The 20,483-nt window shown below is 42.1% G+C and overlaps 1 protein-coding gene across 14 annotated transcripts in view; it reads left to right on the top strand.

The window, feature by feature from the left end:
- nhsl1b (NHS-like 1b) overlaps nt 1–20,483 on the top strand; it is a 111,894-nt gene that overhangs the window by 58,024 nt on the left and 33,387 nt on the right. The window contains exon 1 of one of the 14 annotated variants that reach the window (XM_044377078.1): nt 1,249–1,465. The exons of 12 other annotated variants lie outside the window; for them this stretch is intronic. In XM_044377078.1, the coding sequence (XP_044233013.1) occupies nt 1,450–1,465 (16 nt within the window). In that variant the 5' untranslated portion in view covers nt 1,249–1,449. Of the gene's footprint in view, nt 1–1,248; nt 1,466–9,394; nt 9,697–20,483 lie in introns of those variants that run through there. One more of the 14 variants, XM_044377074.1, reaches the window with a different exon arrangement.

Raw genomic sequence — 20,483 nt, 5'->3', positions numbered from 1 at the left:
ACTGTATTTTTGCAGTCTAAGAGAAAGCCATTACAGAGTCTCATTGGAAATCAATGCCATTTTGTATTCAGCTATCTAGTCTAGAGTAAGCCTAACTTTATGTTGACACTTTTGTCACTGTCGTTGGATTATGGCATCGTACAGGCCCCTAAAAGGACACTTATGCTTTAGTGCTAATTGTGTATTGATTTGCCATTGGAGATTTTTTGATGAGGCTACTTATTTCCTGTCCTTTCAGGATATGAAAAAGAAGGCTTTGCAACCTTATATCGCAAAATCCTGGGCTACCGAGCCACAACAACTTCCTTTTTGCATTCATTCTGTTGCTTTCTAAAGATGTTTATCTCTTCTTAGCTATGTGTGATTGTTGTTCTCTGTGTTTGATCATTTTACGCTCATAGGAATAGGACTCAGAGCTCTGCACTCCTCTCAGTTTAAGTGATCTCCAGCAAGAACTACCACAGTTTTACTCTTTGAAATTGTTCTGGACAGGAGCTGCAGCTAAATGCCTAAAGGCAAATGATATTTTGTCTTCCACAGTCTGTGTGTGAGTCAGTGTTTCTGTCTCTCATTGCTTTTGACACTGCTGGTCATTCAAAACAGGCCAACATGGAAGGTTTGGGATGCACTGCGCTTGTAGCTGCTCCTGATAACAAACAGTTGAATTGTGGGGATTAAAGCGATTATATTTGATCAGGGCACAATGGCTCGGCCTCAAGCCGGGGCCCCCTGCCTCTCTGAACTGCTGACTGTCCAGATTCTCTACAATCACAGTCCTCTACGAGGCTTGCGCTCTGTGTTTCCATAATTTTGTTTATATTTTTGTCTACCCTGAAAGTGTATAGATCTTATTTTAATATATTTTCATGCTAAATATACTGTATATTTATATGCATGTGTATGCACTTTTGTATCCGCATTAAGGAGACCAATCAAGGGGCTTGTGGGTGACAGCAGCTTTGAGAGTTTTAGATGAGGCTGGACTTCTGGCTCTCTACCTCTTAACAGAGATGGAGGGGGGGGGGGGGGGGGGGGGGGGGATTGTGGTAGAGAGACATATAGAGATTCAGAGAGAGAGAGAGAGAGAGAGGGGAAGCAGAGTGAGTGAGGGGGGGGGGTCACAAAGCAGTTTCCTGCGGTGTAGAAGTTGGCTTGCTGCCACTCAGAGCGCATGCATGAGTGTGTGTGTATGTGTGTGTGTTTGTGTGTGTGTGTGTGTGTGAATGGCGAAAGAGAGGGAGGGAGATGGCGAGAGAGGCAACGGGAGAGAGGAGTGTATGTGTCAGGATCCGTGTGTCTGTGTGTGAACGCTTTGACCGAGCGGCGTAGAGAGAGAGAGAGGAAGAGAGGAAGAGGAGAGGAGGGCAAGAAAGAGGAAAGAGTGAGAAGGAAGAAGAAAGGAATCAGTATTCGTTTCTCCAGATCACATGGAGAAATAAAGGAAAAGCAATGTTCTGTCTGAAAGGTAAGCGCACTGTACGTGCGGCTGTACTTTGCATGACTGTGTTTCCATGGAGTGTTAACCCCGGTGTGAGTGTGGGGCTTTCCCCCCAGACTTTGTGAGACAAAGAAAAGTTGAACTCCATCTCTGTCCACTGTGGAAAGTAATCTCTGTCACAGCGGCTTCCTCCACACAATATCCTTCCTCATGTGTTTTTCTTTAGTGAAGGAAACCTTCCCTCTGTCTCTCTTTAATCATTTATTACTTTGTTCTTTCTTTGCCACTCTGACTGGTTCAGGTTCACTGACTTGAATCCTACCTCTCCTTTTCTCCCCCCCCCCCATCTGCTTTATAACGGCTCCTCTTCTCATTACTCTCTACTTCACTCTTGACTTTGGGGAAAAAATATAGAAGTAATGTTAAAACCCTTTTATAGACAGCTCATTGTGTAAACTTGTATTTGCTTTCTCAAACTTGGGAGTGTATTTTAGCGGAAACGAGTGATGTGCAGAGCAGTGTGTGTACATATGTGTTTGTATGTGCGTTGTCCACAGTAACAGCTGGTGAAGCAGCAGTTGCTGGGCTGCTGTCCTGCAGAGTGGGGCCATGTGTTGGCTATTACTTTGACTGACCAGTTAAAGTGAGATAAAGGGAAAACTGGTTCCTCTTTTACTGGCAGCCTCATTTTTGCATTTTTGTCAGAACACACACTGTTCAGCGCTATGCTGTATTAACAGTATACTGTATGACCCAAGCTCTTCTTTCTCTTTGTTTTATACACACATAAGTATACACTGGTTGCACTATCAAACACGCTTAAAAGATGGAGGTATAATGCTGTTTGGGAGGCACCACGGTGCAGCGCTGGTTTTGGCATTTGGAGTGTTGTATCCAGCTGCTTCCATCATGTTCTCTTGGTAGATCAATGCATGTCAGAACATTATGTTGGTGTAGTCATCGATCAGGGATCTCTCTGTGTGCAGATAAGTGTAATCTAATACATAGAGAATTAAAACGATGATGTAATTTGGCTGAGTATTTCCCAGTAACGGTCAGCTTACATCGTAACGAGCACAAAACAAACTCAAGAGCAGGAAATAACCTAACATTTGGAAAATGTGTGGATTTCTAACGTGAAAAATATGTTGAAACTCAAAACCTACAACAGCAGTAAGATTTTTAGAATCTTCATTTTCATCTGCATCTTTGGCACAAACTGCTCTTATCTCAGAAATGAGGAAACTGTCCTTCTTGGGTAACCAGAGTATTTTCTCTTTCTGTAGCTTGTAGATTTATGGCTTCCAGAAATGAGGTAACATAAACTGTAACTTTAACTATTTGTGGCAATGTCCCAGTTCGTCAGCTGTATGCAGTAATTTATGTTGTCGGTTACACATTTTCCACACTCTGTGACTCTGGTCAGACTTGGAAGATGGAGCAAAACAGATGTGGGAGTTCTGTTGTAGCGTGAATTCTGATTTGTTAAATGTAGGAAATTAATATATTTATACAAGATCGCCGGGTTTAACTTTGAATGTTTGACTTTGTGTGCTTTAACTTGATGACCCAACCAATTGTGTAGCAGCAGGAACGTCTTTTCCTTCACTAATGTACACATTGTAAAATGTTTATAAGTTGTCATAGTCAGATTAGGTAACACCAGTACCAGTCCTCTCAAGCTTTCCAAAGACATGACAAACTGACCCAAATACTGTGATTTACATTACCCACAGTGATCCGACCAGTAGATTACTTTTGGTTGCCAGTTACAGATCGCCTGCTTATGTTATGATTTAAACAAGCTCTCTTGGCTGAGGTTGCCAACGTGGGGGCAGATGTGACACATTTTCAGTCCATGTTCTTCCACATCCAGCTGTGGCCAGAGTGGATTCTCATCTGTTTCAACTACACGCTCACTCCCCCTCTCTCCTGCAGTAAAGCCTTGCATTTTAGTGAAAGCCCTTTGCTAGCTGTCCTAGTGTGACTTTTTGGATGTTACATAAGTTATTTCTGCACTTGAGCCCCACTCGAGCAGAATATGTCCAGAAAGCAGACTTTCGATGAGGCTGAGTAGGGATTAGTCGTAGTGATTTTGGAGACCTCGTTCTCACTCAAATTAGAGGTTCCCTGCAGTGTTAGGGGTATGGAAATGCAACATGGCTGTGAATGTAAGTCCTCTCGAGCAAACGTATTGGAGAGAATTTATCCGACCTTCTTGTAGCGAGGTCAGTTAAGGTCAGCTCGGGCCGTGTCCAATCTGGAAGAACATTTCTTTGGCTGAGTGGGACTTGGTCCAGCGTTCCCTGGTTTGTGTTCAACCGCTCTGATTGCAGTTCACTCAGATGTGTGAGCATTATACAGTAACAGCTTCAGATGTTTTGGTTGTGGTCAGCAGTTGAGGGGGAAGGGCAGATGTGCTGATCCAGATGCTCCATTGTTGAAGAATATCTTGTCTCAGTCAGTACGGACTGTATGGAATAGCCTGAAACATCATCCAGTTTGAAAATGTTTGTTTAGTGTAATTAAGTCATAATTAGAAATGTTGTACAAGGCATATTTAATGACTAAATGCAATTTATTGTTTGTCTCTAGTAGATCCATGGTGTATACTAGATATTTAAGCCATTTTTAATACCTTGTGTTGATTGGGATTATTTCAACTGAAAGTTTGAATATGAATAGAGGATGATAGTACTTTATTAAATTCAAATCCAAAACCATGTCAGCATATCAAATCAGAATCCTTTTGAATCTCTTATGGAGCGTAATCAGGTTGAGCTTTCAATTTTTTTCAAGTATAAATAACTAGAACTCATCTGTAATCTGTGTGTGTAATCACCCTTTATTGGTTTAGAAGCAGAAACACTGCAGTTTTTCGCGGCAGCTCAATGAATGGTCACAACCTTTAACTTCAATCTGAAAATGAGATGAGAAGAAAAGGATTGAATCTTTCGCCAAGCACAGGCACTGACTTGCAGAGAGCATGTTAACCAGACAACAGCCAAAAGTTTTACAGAGTCTAAATTAATTAGCGACATCTGATATAATCTGCTGATGGGGCTGTTGTTATTTTAACTTGCAAAAGTGGCAGTTAGTTGAGGGTAAACATGAGAAGCTGTTACCTGAATGTCTAGAAAACAGTATCCCTAATTCCAGTCTGGTGTGTTGGCGTGTACTCTATGTGTGTGTTATGGAGGCACATGTTGGATCGTGTTTTAAATTGTGTTTCACAGTATCTATTTTTGAAAGACTCTAATTGAAAGATATGCTGAACATATAGAGATGTCTGCGAGCATCTGTGTATGTATACACTGGTGTGTGCGTCCTGCGTGTGTATGTTTGTGTGAATTGAATTCCAGGAATGTGTGTGTGTAAAAGTAGAAAGGCAGCAGGAGCCGTGTTGGATTCGGCCTGAGGGGCAGTGACCCGTATAGTTATATGTCTACACCTATATTTAACCTAAACTCTGTCACGGCATTTCACTTCGGATTCTCACCACCTATTCTGTACGTACACAACAGACGGACTTTGGATAGTGAAGCGCAGTTATGGACAAAAATGGGTGAGTGATTAGCTCATTAGAAACATTTATATCTCTATTATTAAAGCAGCTGAATTTTTATCATTGGTCCATTTTTTTGCCTCATTTTAACATCTTTCAGTACTTCTAAGTTAATGGTTATGTTTCCATATTGGCAGATTTGCCTGCATGTATCAGTTGCATTTTTCATTCTGAAACTAAATTGTCTGAAAGTGCAAATGTACTGCATCAAATAGTATATGTTTGCACAGAAAATTTCACTTTTTCATGTGTTTGCATAACAAATAAATAACATCCTATACAACCTGGTAGGCAATAACATTTCATCGTGTTGGGAGGAAGTAGCACTAATCAAAATCAGAGATGCTTTTGATTTTTAGGAATCACGACAAAGTTGTAACTAACAAAGTTGTTGACAACCATTTTTTTCAACCTCATTAAACTCACTCCCCGGTTAACCTATTTGAACTTGCGCGAGGACAGTTCTTCAATAACCAATGCACCTGTGTTGTGTGTCTGGAGAGACTGTGACCTCTTGACCCGAGGCTGACCCACTACCTGCCCTCTGGCCTTGTGGGTTGTGGTGTTGATGGATGTTCTCACACTCGATGTGGCAGGCTGCTTATCTCCAGTGGAGGGGAAGAGAGGACCGGAGAGGACAGGAAAGAGGTGTTTAAAGTGTAGATAGCAAAGTAGCTGTCAGAAGCTCACCTTTTTTGTTAATTAATTCACTGTTCCGATGTTATAGCTTTGCATAGTAAGTCATTTGAATTTACTGGTAATGAATTCTGTCACATTGAGGTATTTGTATGTTTGTGCGTATTCCTATCTTCATCCTGATCTAAACAAGTCTGTATTCAGAGTCACAAGACAAAGTCAGACAAGGCAATTATGAACTCCACCTAAAAGTCAAGTCCAGCTATGTGTTACTGTGCACAACTGTGGGGAGTTCTTTATATTTATTACTGTGAATGACACTTGGATTTCAAGAATCTGGATTTTCAAGTAATTATTGGCAGCTTCTTAGTAGATAATCAGCTTCATATCAAACTAACTTTCCCCGCCAAGTTTAAGTAATTGCTCCTGGGTTTGTTTGCTAATTTAAGTCTTGTCTGCAGTCCATAATCATGTGTTGAAGTAATGCTAGTGTTTAAGATTGCCTCGGTAGAAATGAAGTCTATGTGTTGTAGATTTTTGCATTGGTAAATCATGCAAACTTGTAAATCAGAACATTGACTGGTGTCTTCCAGAGAGGAGGAGCTTCCTGGTGTTTATAGGTAGACAATAGATGGTGAAGTTCTATTGACTATGAATGGACTTTGACAGGACTCTAGTGAGGCTTTTGTCTTCTTAAAAGAGCTTAAAAAACAATAGCTTTTTGGATAGTTTAGAAGAAGCTTAGGAGTCAGTAACGGGGACTTAACTTTATTTTTAGTATGGGATGATGAATCTGCAGAAAAAGTTATGTAGGAGGCGAACGTTTAGCTGTGAAGTTTCCAGTGACAATGCTGGAAAAGTTTTGTCGTGGTTGAAGTTTGCAAGCACAATGGCCGACTCCCTGTGGATGACTTCCCTAGACAGAAGACTAACACAGCATGCAGGTGCTCCTCTCACTCCATTCAGACTTATGTGTATCCATGGCTACCATTGTCCCTCTTCCAAAGCCTTCCGCTTTAGTTGCCTCCCCCCCCTCACAAACACACACATACACAGAAATCTGTGTGCTCATGTTAGTGTTCATAGATATATAAGAGAGTATACACACACACACACACACACACAAGCACGTAAACAAACACACACACACACCCACTAGCCACTGTCCAAACCTGAACCCAGCATGACTTTTGAATTGTTTGGAAACTAATAGCACACACACACTCATCACCTAACTAGTAATAGTTCCCATTCACAAGCATTGGACTGTGATAGTCTGTCCGCCGTGCGTGCTGGTCCTGGGCAGGACCTGAGCATCCACATCCAATTACGACACACACGACATTCGTTCTGTATTTGTGGGTGTATATTCACGCAACACTGTCACCACCACACAACTACACCTGCTTGTAAAGCAGCCTTAATGTGTGTTTGTCTGTGTGTCACTGTAAAAACACCTCCTGTTGCGATGATGACTCCATGAATGTGTGTACATCTGCATGACTATACACCCCCTGGTGTTGGATGGCCTGGATGACCCACTGTGTGTATGTATTTCTGAATTTAGGGCAACAACAGTGTTAAGTGCAATTTATGCCACAGCCAGAATCTTTTAGCTTGTCCAGTGTGCTGTGTGTGTCCACACACACTGTTTTTTTTAAATCTATGTGTGTGTGTGTGTGTGTGTCTATGTACATGTATATTGTGGTTTGTCCATTTTGTCCATTATGTTCTTTGTGTGTGTGTGTGTGTGTGTGTGTGTGTGTGTGTGTGTGTGTGTGTGTGTGCAGTGGTTTTGGTTTTGTAATCAGCTTGTGTGTTGGCTGACTCACCATGCTGTGGAAACGATAACCATCAGTAATGGCTGTTTTAGCCTCTAGCTATCTGCTGAGGCCTGGCAGTACAACAACAACCACACACACACACTCACACTCACACACTCACTCCCTATATCCCCCAAGTTCCAATGGGAGTATGAGCATACTTTTTAAAGTATTTTTACGTGCATATAGAGTACTCACACCGGTGTGGGGCTATGTTTTTGTGGCAAAAGTTTGAGCCACCACCAGAGGGAGACATTTGCCTTTAGTACTATTAAGTAGTTCTCCCCCTCTTTTAAATTTTTGTTTCCTTTTTAACTTCATGTTCATTCAACTTAATGTCTGCATATCTGTCTGCATGCCAGACTTTCAGTGGCTAACAGTCTATCAATCTGATTATATCAATAAGGTTTAACCAACCTACCACACACACCTTCACCTGGCATGTAGTCTGAAGTTTTTACCGCTCATGACTACTCTCCTCCTTCTTGTTTATCTGTGCTCATGTCTTTGTTTGCCACTTATCTTTTTATCTGGTTTCCGCTGCGCTTACATCTGCCTGTGTTAGAATGACAGGTATTACCTCTCAGTCCATCTGTGCCTCACTCTGTGCTCCTCTGTGGCTTCAGCTCTGATTAGATTCATCAAAGCTTTCAAAATATATCTTCACTGGATATGTTTTGGCCACTTTAAAGCATGATGTTGCAAATTTTTTCAATTAGATTTGTGCACTTGGTAACAACAATCAAATGAAAGTAGAGCTTGGACAGTAGTTTGATATTTGGTCCACATGCAGCTTGATGAGTTTGCGTCATCTGAGTTAACCTGCTGACAAACAAGTGGCAGGTCTTCTTGAACTTACACACATTTGAGCACTGGAGGTGATGCAGTTAATTATCTACAGCCTGGTGTCCATCTGTGTAGTGTGTGTGTATGTCTGTCACAATCAGAGACTAGAGCTGGAGGCTGGATAATCTGGTTTTACAGATTAGAACAGCAGCGTTGAGGAGCAGAGGAAAGAGGGAGGAGGAGGAGCTGAGAGGAGAGGCCATGTGGACGCCACTGGACAATGCTGGTGCTCTGTCTTAAATGGACAGAGGGAGAGGACGGAGGATGCTCTTAAATGCTGCAAACCTTGCTGAACACTCATTTAGAGGCATCTCTAATTTACCAAATGAGGTTCCAGCCATCTTTGGACATGCACTGGCTTTTACACACACACACAATGGTTTCTTGACTTTTTGCAGCTCTTCTTTCATGCAATTTGTGGTGGATGCTTCTGGGTCACTGCTAAGGATAGCACAGTATTTTGAAGACAAACATGCTTTAACCACAGTGCAAAGACACTGCCCTTTGTTTTTTAATCTTATTTTTGGATCTTTTGAATATTTCTGACATTTTCTGTGGTCATTTTTTGGGGTCAGAATTTCTGTTTTTGCAAGCTGACAGGATTTCCAACAAACCGCCAACTGATCATCATGCATGATTTTTGATAACCTTATGCTGCAATAGTTCTGTGAAATATTTGTTCTGGAGTTAAATCGTGTAACCTAACACTGTGCACAGCCTCCCTTTGTCAGGCAAATCAATGCAAGTCAATAGGATCCCCTGAGAGAGGCAGAGGAAGGACAAAAACATAGGAGGAGAGAGAGGAGGAGACAGAGGGGGGATTGGGTCCCCTGTGGGTTACAAAAACCTCCAAACCTGTCTTCCCAGAAAGAGAGGGGGAGGCCTATTGAGGGTTTGGGTGCAAGGGGGGGGTCTTCCACACACACCCTTCACAGTCACCCCTCCATCCCACCACCTCAAGTGAGGGGTCCAGGGAGAGAGAGGGTCGTGCAAGAAGGAGGAGGAGTTGGGGGCTTGGGTCCTGGAAAGAGCAGGGGAGGGTGGGTGGTGGGGGGCGTAAAGGTCTTAGCCTGGGATGATCACATACGTGCACTGCCTCTCCTCGGAGCCGGTGGTCAGCTGCTGGCACAGGGCCTGCTATGAGGGCCCCCCTGGCGAGAAGCGAACTCTGTGCTCCTTCCAGCCCACCACCAAGATGGGGAACAGCCTCCAGTCCGAGGCCTTCCCCAGCCCCAGGCCCGCCAGACCAGAGGGCTGCCTGCGCAAACGCCTGCTCTCAGTGTCAAAGGTCCACCAGAAGCAGGACTCTCTCTGGACACCCAAACCGCTGCTCGGACCCATTGCTAAAGGCTCACCAGGGAAAATAGAAACCTACCAGGATGGCAAAGGTACAGACTCAAGAGCAGAACATATTTATTGTTGTGAAGCTTGGTAGCTTGAAGTTTTGGAGTTGGAACGAACCGTTAGTTTTCCAGAGTTTTTAAATGTTGTGTAATGTTAAAGCCTCATAGTGCTTCTATATATTCCAGACTGTTGTCAAGATTTGACAACAGCTCAGTGAGGCAATAGACATTTAAGCTGAAAGACGTTGTGATTACAGGGTTCCTGCCTTCATCTTTAGGGCTGGACTACCCAGGTAGTCATCTCTGTGAGCCTCTTAGTAAGACTTAACACGACACCATATTGCTGTTTCGCTCCAGTAATAATTGTGGTGTCTGTCTTGGCTGGGAAACAGGCTCCTCTTCAAAGTGTACTTGTCACCTGAACTGTTTGTGGGAAATGATTACACGCTGTATGTCACAGTGCCAGGGAGTCACGACACATATGCGGAAGCTTTTCCAAAGCCGGGCTTTGTCTCTTCTTATTAGGTGATTTCCATCCCCTTGCAACTGAGTGATCTGTGCCGTCTGTCTTTCGTGTGCAAGTGTGCATCTGTGTGTGTGTGTGTGTGTGTGTGAATGTGTGTTTTGCTGGGAGTCCCGTGCGGCACTGATGCAGATTGTGGCTTTGTGACCTCTGAGACCTTTGGCCTTTGGTGTGGTGGTAGGAGTCTTCAAGCACAAACTGGATGACCCTGAGACAAGGGCTTTTATGAATTCTGTCATTAATGCATAAATACATGACCTGCAGTACAGCACATTGTCAGTGAAATCTGAGTCATGGCCTCTTTGTGAGTGCATGTTTGTGTATATGGGTCCATGTGCGTGCTTGCATCCAGACCCTGCTTCCCCCTCTGTTGAGACAGTAGAACATCATAATCGAGGATGGTCCCCCTCGGTGGCCACCCCTGTGAACAAGACACAATAGCTAACAGCTGGAGGTGATGGGCCAGGCCTGCAGGGAAGAGTAACCGAGCTGACAGTATGGGGGTGATGAAGCTGACACTGCTGGGGTTACAGAGGTGACCCACTTTCACCTCTGCCACTACATAAAGGAGCCATCACGAGAGTAAGAACAGTGTGGAAGGATAAAATAGAGGCTTAAATAAATGCCTTTGACCTCGGTTCATAGTTCCTCTTTTCCACTTTTTTTTGTCACATAATCAATATTCAGTTGAAGGAGTACTACTCACAGGATATGACATTATTCTATTTTATAGTCACTGCGTATAATGCCAGTGATCTATAAATTCATGAAACAAAATGTCAAATATGAAAAGTTAATTGGAGAAATAAGGCTAAGAGACGTTTTTTTTAAACAATACAGCTTTTGTAACTTGTTTTCTGTGTTTGTAGTTATCCCATATGAGTCTTTGTTTACCCCCCCTCCCCTCCCATAAAGTACTTTCCAATGTCATCCTCCGTATATGCCTGTCCAAAATCGAGTCCCTTATTCCTGTGCATTTAGCGTAACAAAACACTGCCAGACGAGCATGGCCCGTCCTCACGCCTGCTTTGGCTAACACGCCGTGACAGCTCAAGATGTCGCCGCCATGGGTACAGTATTGTCTGGACTCTGTAGGTTGAATCAACCACTCCAGTCATTTTGTATTCATGCGCCGCTGAACAGACGACTCTCATACACACAAACACGCACAAATTGGAGTTTGGGTAATACGTCTTTTGTGTGTATTTGTTTCTGTCTTCCTGTATGTCCACTGCTTCTATCTGTTGTATCTGTTTTTACTGCCTTGCATGCCTTGTGTTGTCTTAACCCTCCTTTTCTACACAATTCACCAATTCTTTACATAAATCTTAATTCTGTTGCATTAGATGTCAGTGGTTACACTGTCTTCTTTCCTTGACTTCCCCTCAAATCCTCATTTATTTTAATATCAGTTTAGAGGTGGAGCAGGTGTTCCACCGGATCCACCCGTAATCCTTTAGTGGGAAGGCACGTTCAGCTATCGACCAATCAATGCCAACAGCTCCCAAGGGAAGAACACCTGAGGGAGGCTTGGCTTGTGGAGTAACTAGATGAAACCAAATGAAATGGATTGACCGCATTTATGGGGGAAGTGCTGCTGAAAATCAGTTTGGGTAATATAATTGTGGTTTGGGCCTCAGCTCTTTGTCATTGTCTCCCCTACAGTGTTCCACATTTCCCATCTTTTCAGGGTGATTCAAACCAGTTTTTTTTGTAGGTCAACAAATTGAGGATGGCATTAACATTGTCAGAGTTGCAGGTTCAACTCTTATTTGAGCCACCCTCCCATTAAAAACGTATTCACTCAAAAAGTCGAAGCTCCTATAAATTGCATGCTGCTGCTCTTTTCACAATCTAAGAAAAACAGCCCTGTTTTGTGACAATGAATTTTTCAGATAATCCAATGGGTTATTAAACGGCTTATTTAGATGAAAAATTAGGAGAATTCTCAACCCATACAGAAATATTTAATCCTTCGGTTGCCTTCAGTACCCCCCCCCATCTATTCCCGGCGCTCTTCCTCAAAATGTGACACGAGACAAAAGAAGAAACACTGCCCATTTCTTCTCCCCCGTCTTTTAAACCAACCACCAACCAAATGTGACACACTGGCCAGTTAACTAATCTTGCTGAACAAAGACAATTTTGTGACCAAAGCAGCTTGTCTTTCCTCTGACTCAGGGGTTTTAGGTGAGGTGAAACACCACTCATAATAACACAATGAGATTCTTTTGTTGCCCTTTCAAGGCTTATACCTACACAGATGCACACATGCACAAACATAGATGAGTAAAGACAAGTACACACTCAGTCCTGAATGTGGATTTTTAAAAAAAAAACCCCGATAGCAGGTTGGAGGGGGAAGAACAATGGAATAGAGAGCATGACACACAGCTTAATGAGATGGAGAGAAGAAGGAGTTTTCACACACTCACACACTTTCGGGAACAGGGGTCAGGGGTTTAGTTAGGGTCATTCAACTGTAAAATGGGTTAAGGCTCTGTTTTCCTTCAAAGCAACTCTGTCTACCTCAATCTTTTTCTCCCTCCTCCATCCTTTCATGAAGTCTTTAACCCTGTTTGTGTCTGTGTTAATGAGTGCATGTCAGTGCATGTTTTTGTGTCTATCCATTGTGAATAAAGACTACTGCAGTCAAATCCACATCTTTCCTGTACACTTCCCTGCAGACATTCATTTGGATGGGAGATAAAGGAGGTGAGGAGTAATCAGTGGGTAATAGCTTTCTGTGTTTCTAACAGACGGGGACGTCTCTGCTTGTTAAAGGCCTAATATGTAATGGCTGGCTAGTAATTGACTAACCAGGTGCTATTTCATCATGTGTGAGCACAACCTAATGAAGTCATCACTGACGAATATCGGGAGGTAATCGAGTTGGGTGGAGTTCTGTGTGTGTGTGTGTGTGTGTGTGTGCCTCTCTGTGTCTGTGTTCATTAATCCAGAGATTACAACAGTAACAGCTCTAAGGATGGAAATGTTGATGCACCACTTTGGTCCAGACTGAAATATCTCAGCAACTATTGGATGGATTAAGAGATTTTGTACAGATGTTCGTGATGTCTGGAGGATCAATCCTACTGACTTTGGTGATCCCTTAACCTTTCCTCTAGCGCCATCGTCAGGTCAAAATTTCAGTTTCTCCAATACTTAATGACTAAAAAAAAACAATGTAATTTCCACAAACCAATAGCTATAGCTCTCGTTTTGTGACTCTTAGCACATTAGCAAGTGTTAAGTGTCATTCATTTTTAATCTTTAGTGCTTAGCGGTTATTGCTGAAGTGTTTGGTGCTTCATAGATATTTTCTGCATTGACTGAGTTTGAGTTTGCATTGGTGGACCTATTTTCATTGTCTGTTAAGCCATGTTTGCTGTTGCTGCTCATGCTAGGCATCCAGTTCTTCTTCAATGCAAACTGCGGTTTCTTAGCCTGAGAACCAGACGAATCCGCCGAGCCTAGTCTGGCAATGCCAGGCTGGTGGTTTCTGCCACTTGAAAAGTAAAACATGTCAGAGGTTTAGAAAAGCTAATTGTTGCTTTCAAATGACAACTTTGAATCCCCAAGATATCATATTTGTTAAATTTTGTGGTACCTCAGTTGGTTTTAAAAGGGTTTTCCTACGTTGTTTTTACCACATATAATATCATGTAATTGGTCAAATTAAATTCAAATATGAGAATCACTTAAATAGGATGCTTTCAGTAAACCAGTTATATCCTGTTTTGTCCTGTTTTAAAAAACAGATCCAAAGTCACAGACAGACTGTGAAGCTAGTGTGCCTTTGGATTTCCAAGCAAAAAGTTGTTGTTTTTCTGTGCGAGTTTGCATGACAGATTGTTGTAAATAGATAATGTTGTCAGATTAATAGAGTGGGTCTGGGCTCAGCTGGCTTTTCATTTGGGGGACTGGAAGCAGTGGAGGAGGAGAGAGAAGAGGAGTGAGTCAGGGAGAACGTGTATGGCAGGAGGGATCAGGTGTAAGAGACCCTCGCAGCTCCCGCATGTGTAGAATTGAGTTTTACCTAATGGCTTGATTATCACATCAGGATATAAGAGCCAGATAATCACTAGGATCTACTGAGACGTTTATCCTTCAATTGACTGTGTCAGAGGAGGGAAATGGGAAGCTGTCTTGATCACATTTTCATTGTGCATCCCTGTCTTTCAGGTGCAGATTTTCCTTTCTAGTCTAATTATTCCATAATGATGTTCAAGTCATTGTTTGTTTGTGTTTTATTCATTTCTTTGTGTCTTCATTCACTCAATTAACTTCCATTTACTGTAGTATCACCAGTTTGTTGTTGTACCCCTGCTGCCTGCTCCCTGTTGACATAGGGAGCCTCCTGGAGGTTGGGTAAGAGTACTACACCATATGGCACCCAGGCTCTGGCTTAACAAGATGAAGAAAGCTCTTGATGAGATGATACATGCACATCTTCAGCTAGCGTGTACGATCTCGCTCTCCCTCTTCTCTCATCTCGTCTTTCTGGTTTCTGTTGCTCAGATTTTTCAAAGTGACGATAGTTTAACTGTGCACTGGCTTGTGTTGCAGACACATGATGAAAACATCATAGCTGACACTGCAGAGCTGAAATAAGAACAGGACCAAATGGTTTGTGTGTATGTTGATGACCGAGGAATACTTAGATGTGTGTGTGTTTGATGTTTGTTTATTGTTCTATATGTCATACATGTGCATGAATGGAGTCAAGTGACGTACATCTGTTTTCCTCAAGCCTAAACACAAAAACAGTTACATGATGAATGCAAGAGTCTGTCTTAACACTCACATATTGCCAACAGACCTTGAAAACGAAATGCGATTTCAAGACTTCATCTGAGCAGCTTTTTCCCTCTTCATCAGCCTCACTCAGTTCAACAGTCCTCCTGTTGTTAGAAAGACAATCTAATTGAAAAATCTAATTGTATTGTAGTGCAGGATAAGTCCGTTTAAGCACTCCATGGCCGTGCAGACCTCAGTCACAGCTCATTTCTTTAATGAGAGCTGCTATTAGAGGGAGCTTTTTTCCACCTCATGCTGCTTCAAGTCTGGTCCACTGAGGATTCTGGCCCTGTTTGACCTACTGACCAGTCTGCTTCCCTGTCTGCTCATACAGTTACATTCCTGACTCCTACTGTATGGTTCACTTAAAGTGCACAATCTAAAAAAAAAAGACCAGTGATGTACAGTAAAGCAGTCTGATCACAGAGGTGGTGCTGAAACAATTAGTCGATGAATGCATTAGTCGGTCACCAGAAAATTAATTGGAAACTATTTGGATAATCAAGCAATGGTTTAGGTCATTTATCAAAACAAAAACAAATGTAAGGATTGTGATGGTGATCAGCAATTTTCACAATTTTGAGACATTTTACAGTTTTTATAATGAAAATAATGTTAGTTACAGCCATACACAGGGTTTAGTTCACTGTATTTGATCATGGCTTGTGTCAAAATGAACAACAAATAGTGTCTACAACACTGATGCACAGTTTACAATGATCCTATCGTTTTCTTTGATCATTTAATAGAAATAGGAATATTTCAAGTTTTGAAGTATATTGTTATGTCCAGTCATAGTCTATAAGCCTCCCCTGCAGTGCACTGTGTACTTTACTTTTACTGTTGTCATTAAGCTCAATACTCATATTTTTTTTTATTTGCATGAACTTAAAAATCACAATATAAAGAGAAAATCAAAATAAACTAACTTAAAAGAAAATCAAAAACGAATGTAAACCAAATAAATCAATGCAACTGATTACATATGTTTTAAAAAATGTGAATATGCTTATTACCAAAAGTAATATTACAATATATGATTTTTTTGGTCAAGACTCTGCACAACCATCTACCCTGGCTAATCTTTTATTACTCCAACACTCTCGTCCGCTCCAAACCCCTCACTTCTCCACCATGTACCCCAGACTCCGTCTCCTTCTTCCTGCCTTCTCCTCATCCCCGGGCCTCCTTTATGTCCCAATCAGCTGGAGGTTCCATTAAGCCTCAGAAAGCAAAGCCTCTGAAAAGCTCATGTCCCCCCATAGAGACTGATTATAAAAGGAACACAAGAAGGGAGAGAGGAGAGAAAGTGATTTTAAGAGGCTCTTTAAATCTGTCTCGTTAATGAGTTGTCCTCACCATGGCAACGTCTCTTTTCGAGGGTTTAAACTCCACATGCGTAGATGGATTGAGGTTACAGACAAAAAACAAATGTGGAGGAAGGAAAGCTATAGCCATTTTTCTTTGCTTGTAAAACCACAGGGGAGGGTGCCCTGATGATAGTTTTACTCTAATTTTGTTTGTTTATAGCAGAAGCTAAATTCCTAGGCTGTTGTTAACTTTTTTTCAAAGAGTTACATTGGACGACACTGGAGAACCAATTGCATCTGTTTCCGTTGTTACTCGTTTTCCCCACAAGGTGGCATTATAACACAGACAAGCAGAGGGACTCATTCAGTGGATGAAACAGCAGTCCTCACTTTTGGTAATATTTCAAAGTTGATTATCTGTGAACCATCCTTTTTTTAAACCAATATAGAAATTACTTAATGGCACATAAGAAAGCCTTAGTGTGTGACACAAAATTAACATGTTGATGGAGTTATGGTAATTACCAAATATAATTAGAATCTGATTAATTGCCCATCAGACAGAACGCACACATTTATCTACACCAGAAAGAGACACATGGGGTGTCACAAGGAATTTAATTTGGAATAATGGCGGTCCTAAATTCTGGGGGTATTTGATCAAGGAGCTAGTCCAGTTTCCCTGGGGGCTCATTAGAAGGGCGCACACACTGCATCCAAGAGAGGTCTGCTCTCTCTATTAATGCCTCCATCCCTCCATTATTGCTCAGATGGGACAGAAGGGGGGAGGGATGGAGAGATGGACAGGGAGAGGGAGGGGTAGGTGAAGGGGTGGGTTAGTGAAGAATGAAGGGGGGGAGGTGGAGGAGATAAGGAGGGAGGGGTTAAGTGGATTTGGGGTCCTGCTTTTTTCCCAGACAAGGTCTCAGGATAGGATTATCATTTGAGGAGCCTCGTTTTAGTAATGTGCACGTACATACACACTTGTGCAGATTTACCCCATGTCTGTTTGATAAGTCAGATCACACCACCAATCACGCGCTGGTTTCAGTGGGTGTGTGTCTGCCTGCGTACATAGGTGTGTTTTACAGATGATACTGATCCACGTCATCCTTTGAGCACTAAGCCTGTCCTGAGACATATTTAAACCCGTCTATCTTTTACCCTGGGATTATAACACACTCATTGTTATATTATGGCAGGGTTGTAATACTACAGTATAACATGCATGTCTAGTACTTATGGTGATAATGATAAAACCGATTTAAAGAAACTATTTAAAGAACATAGTTTTCGTCAGTAGACATCTGCCCTCCTACCCTGTTCTTAAGTGAGGCACTGAATCATTACAAGCCCAGGAATGGCCATGCTGTAGTTGACCATAACCTATGACCTCCGTTTGTCCTTGGAGAGAGTCTATACAATATCACATCATGATTATGATGATGATGATGATCATTATTATTATTATTATACTCTGTATCAGTCACATCAGGTACATTATAGTGTGATTCAATCGATAGCCTGAAGGCTGGTGCTGCTATCATACAATAATCAATAATATAATGTATGACTCTGGGCCTCAGCAAGAACATTTAATCTCTCTTAACTGATGTCTATGAGGGTTGGTCATATTATTCCAAGTCAGATTCAGCACACAAACTTTTCATGAATTGCTTGTTTCCACTTGAGAAATGTGATTATTAATGACACCCCCCAAATTCCCATATAAGGCTACCTGTTAAGCTCTATGTGTAGGCAAGTTTCATACATAAGAATGTCACTGAAGAATAAAAGAAAAAGTTCACACTGTGGAGTTTGAAGTCCTGCTGTTGGAGACATGACAGATTTAACATTGTTAGTAGTGATATTACAGGACCTGAAAAAATGACTGTGACAGAAATCAAGAAGGTCTGGTTTGACGTGAAGTTAGATGCCAAAATGTCTCACTAATTCAAATTGGTCCATAACCTAGGTGGGAGGCAATAAAGGGTATGTGATGGCTACAAAGATAAACAAGAGAAAAGAGCAAAATTACAGGAGATGTTAAACTGTTTTGTACAAATGAAGACATTCCTCTGGACAGAGATTTGCAAAGCAGGGGTTGAAAGTCTCTCTTAACTTGTGAAAGCAGTGTAATCTGCAGAACATTCTTTAACAAAGCAGCTAACAGAGAGGGGGTGTAAATTGGATCAATGTGAAAGGCCTGATTAGCAGATCCAAATCCAGTGATGCATTGCAAACGTATTGGTCAATGCCAGTGATCAATGCCAGCCACCAGAACTTGCTTCCGATTTCAAATCTAACCTTGTGATTGTGCTTCCGCCTCAAGGCTGATAGTCTCGTTCACTTCCATAATTTGTAGTCATCGGTCAATTGGTTGTATTTCTGATTCTTGATTGGATAGTTTGATGCTGCGACTACCCCTCCCCTCCCCAAATGACCTACTGTTGTTACTGATGAGCAGTGAGGTGCCATGTGGGAAGTGGGTCAAACGCTTTAGTGTCAGTTTTGCTCTTGTAGCGGAGGAAGTGTAGATAAACACACATGCACACGTTGTAGTTGATAGGGCTTTAACCTGTTCCCATTGGTACACCACTTCGACCCGATACACGCACACACACGCGCACATTCAGTGATCCCTGTGATGCAGGCTAGCCCCAGGTGGCTTGTTGCTTTGTGCCCTTGAGCTACTGGAGGCACTTAACCTAAATTAACTCAGTCTGTCTCTGTGCCTCTGTGTCTAAATCAGACATGAGCCTCTCGTCAGCAGTACGAGCTCGACACAAGGGTTGTGGTAACAGCAGACGTGACACACTACTGTACACATTAGCTTATATGTACAACTGTAGAAACAGAGCAATATTTATTACCTTGCTTTCTGTTTTTCTCACTCATGCTGTTTGTTCAAGCTGTGTCGTGTTTTGCAGGTGATTGGAGATTATACTTTAGTTGCTGTCGTCTTGGTAAATCACACCTTCAGTGTAAAACAGGCAGTGAAATATTGATGCTAATGAATCATATTGTTAAAGCAAATGAAGTAATACTCCAGCTGCTACCTATTGATTGCTGTCATTATTTCAGCTTGGGCATCATTCACCTCTTACTTTTAATTAAGCCAGTTGTGAGGTTTATGTGTGAAGCTTTAAACTCACAAAAAACACTCCACACACACATACACATGCACACAGAGGACCACTTCAAGTGCAGCACTCCGTGGTGTATCGTATCTGTGTGTTTTTGTCAGATTTATGGCATTTTGTGTGTGAAGTTAATTATGATATTTGATTAACGATTGTGTGCAGAGGGAGAGTGTACACACAAACACACACACAGACCCTTAGGAGAGAAGAGCAGACAGCCCTGGTGTTGAAATGTAGGTCAGGAAACCAGTGCAGCAGCCAACATACTGTTGTGTGTGCAGACGATGCTATGTGGTGATGTGTGTGTGTATATGCGTGTACGTAATAAGTAATGTGTGGTTACATGCTTGCATGCATGTAGACTATAGGCACATGCATGCACATGTATGTATTGTATTGTAACCTATATATCCAAGAGCATGTGTGAATATCAGAAGGAAAGACAACAGAGATAAAGGGATGCAATACAATAATCGAGACCTCCTTTATGGTCCAGATTGTAATATATGACCAGGTCTGTTGTCTAAATGCAGTAGGTTGTAGAAACAGCTGCAGGCACATATTCACACATGCACTATTACATGTACACACACACATGCGGAATGATGTCAGCCTGCTTTAAGCCATCATAAGGCAAGGGACCGATGAGACATCTTATCAGTATGCCTAGGACACACACAAACTGTACACACACACAGACAGAAACACACTCAGGCCTTGTGGTTATTGATGTTGCTGGTCCTTAGAGGTTCCTCTGGAGAAGGGCTAGAAGTCAATATGAGTGGAGACAGTGCGGCTGGATGGTAATGGCTCTTAATGTAGTCTGAGGGCTGCCAGGGCTCTGTCTTTATGTTACACTACCAGTGGCTGGATGGAGCTTTCCACTGGGAAATTATTTTGTTGATAACATGTCAGACACATGTTACACCTGCCAAGTCAGACTTTAGAACAGGGATAATAAAGTGGAATAACTGAATGGTTAGAAAACTGCTTACTTTAAGAAATGGCTGTCGGTATTTTTGTGTTAGACAGTGAAGACTGAATGACTGACTGCTT

Source organism: Thunnus albacares, chromosome 16 (genome assembly GCF_914725855.1).
Source record: "Thunnus albacares chromosome 16, fThuAlb1.1, whole genome shotgun sequence".
In the NCBI taxonomy this organism is placed as follows: Eukaryota; Metazoa; Chordata; class Actinopteri; order Scombriformes; family Scombridae; genus Thunnus; species Thunnus albacares.
This window is presented reverse-complemented; position numbering and strand designations above follow the sequence as displayed.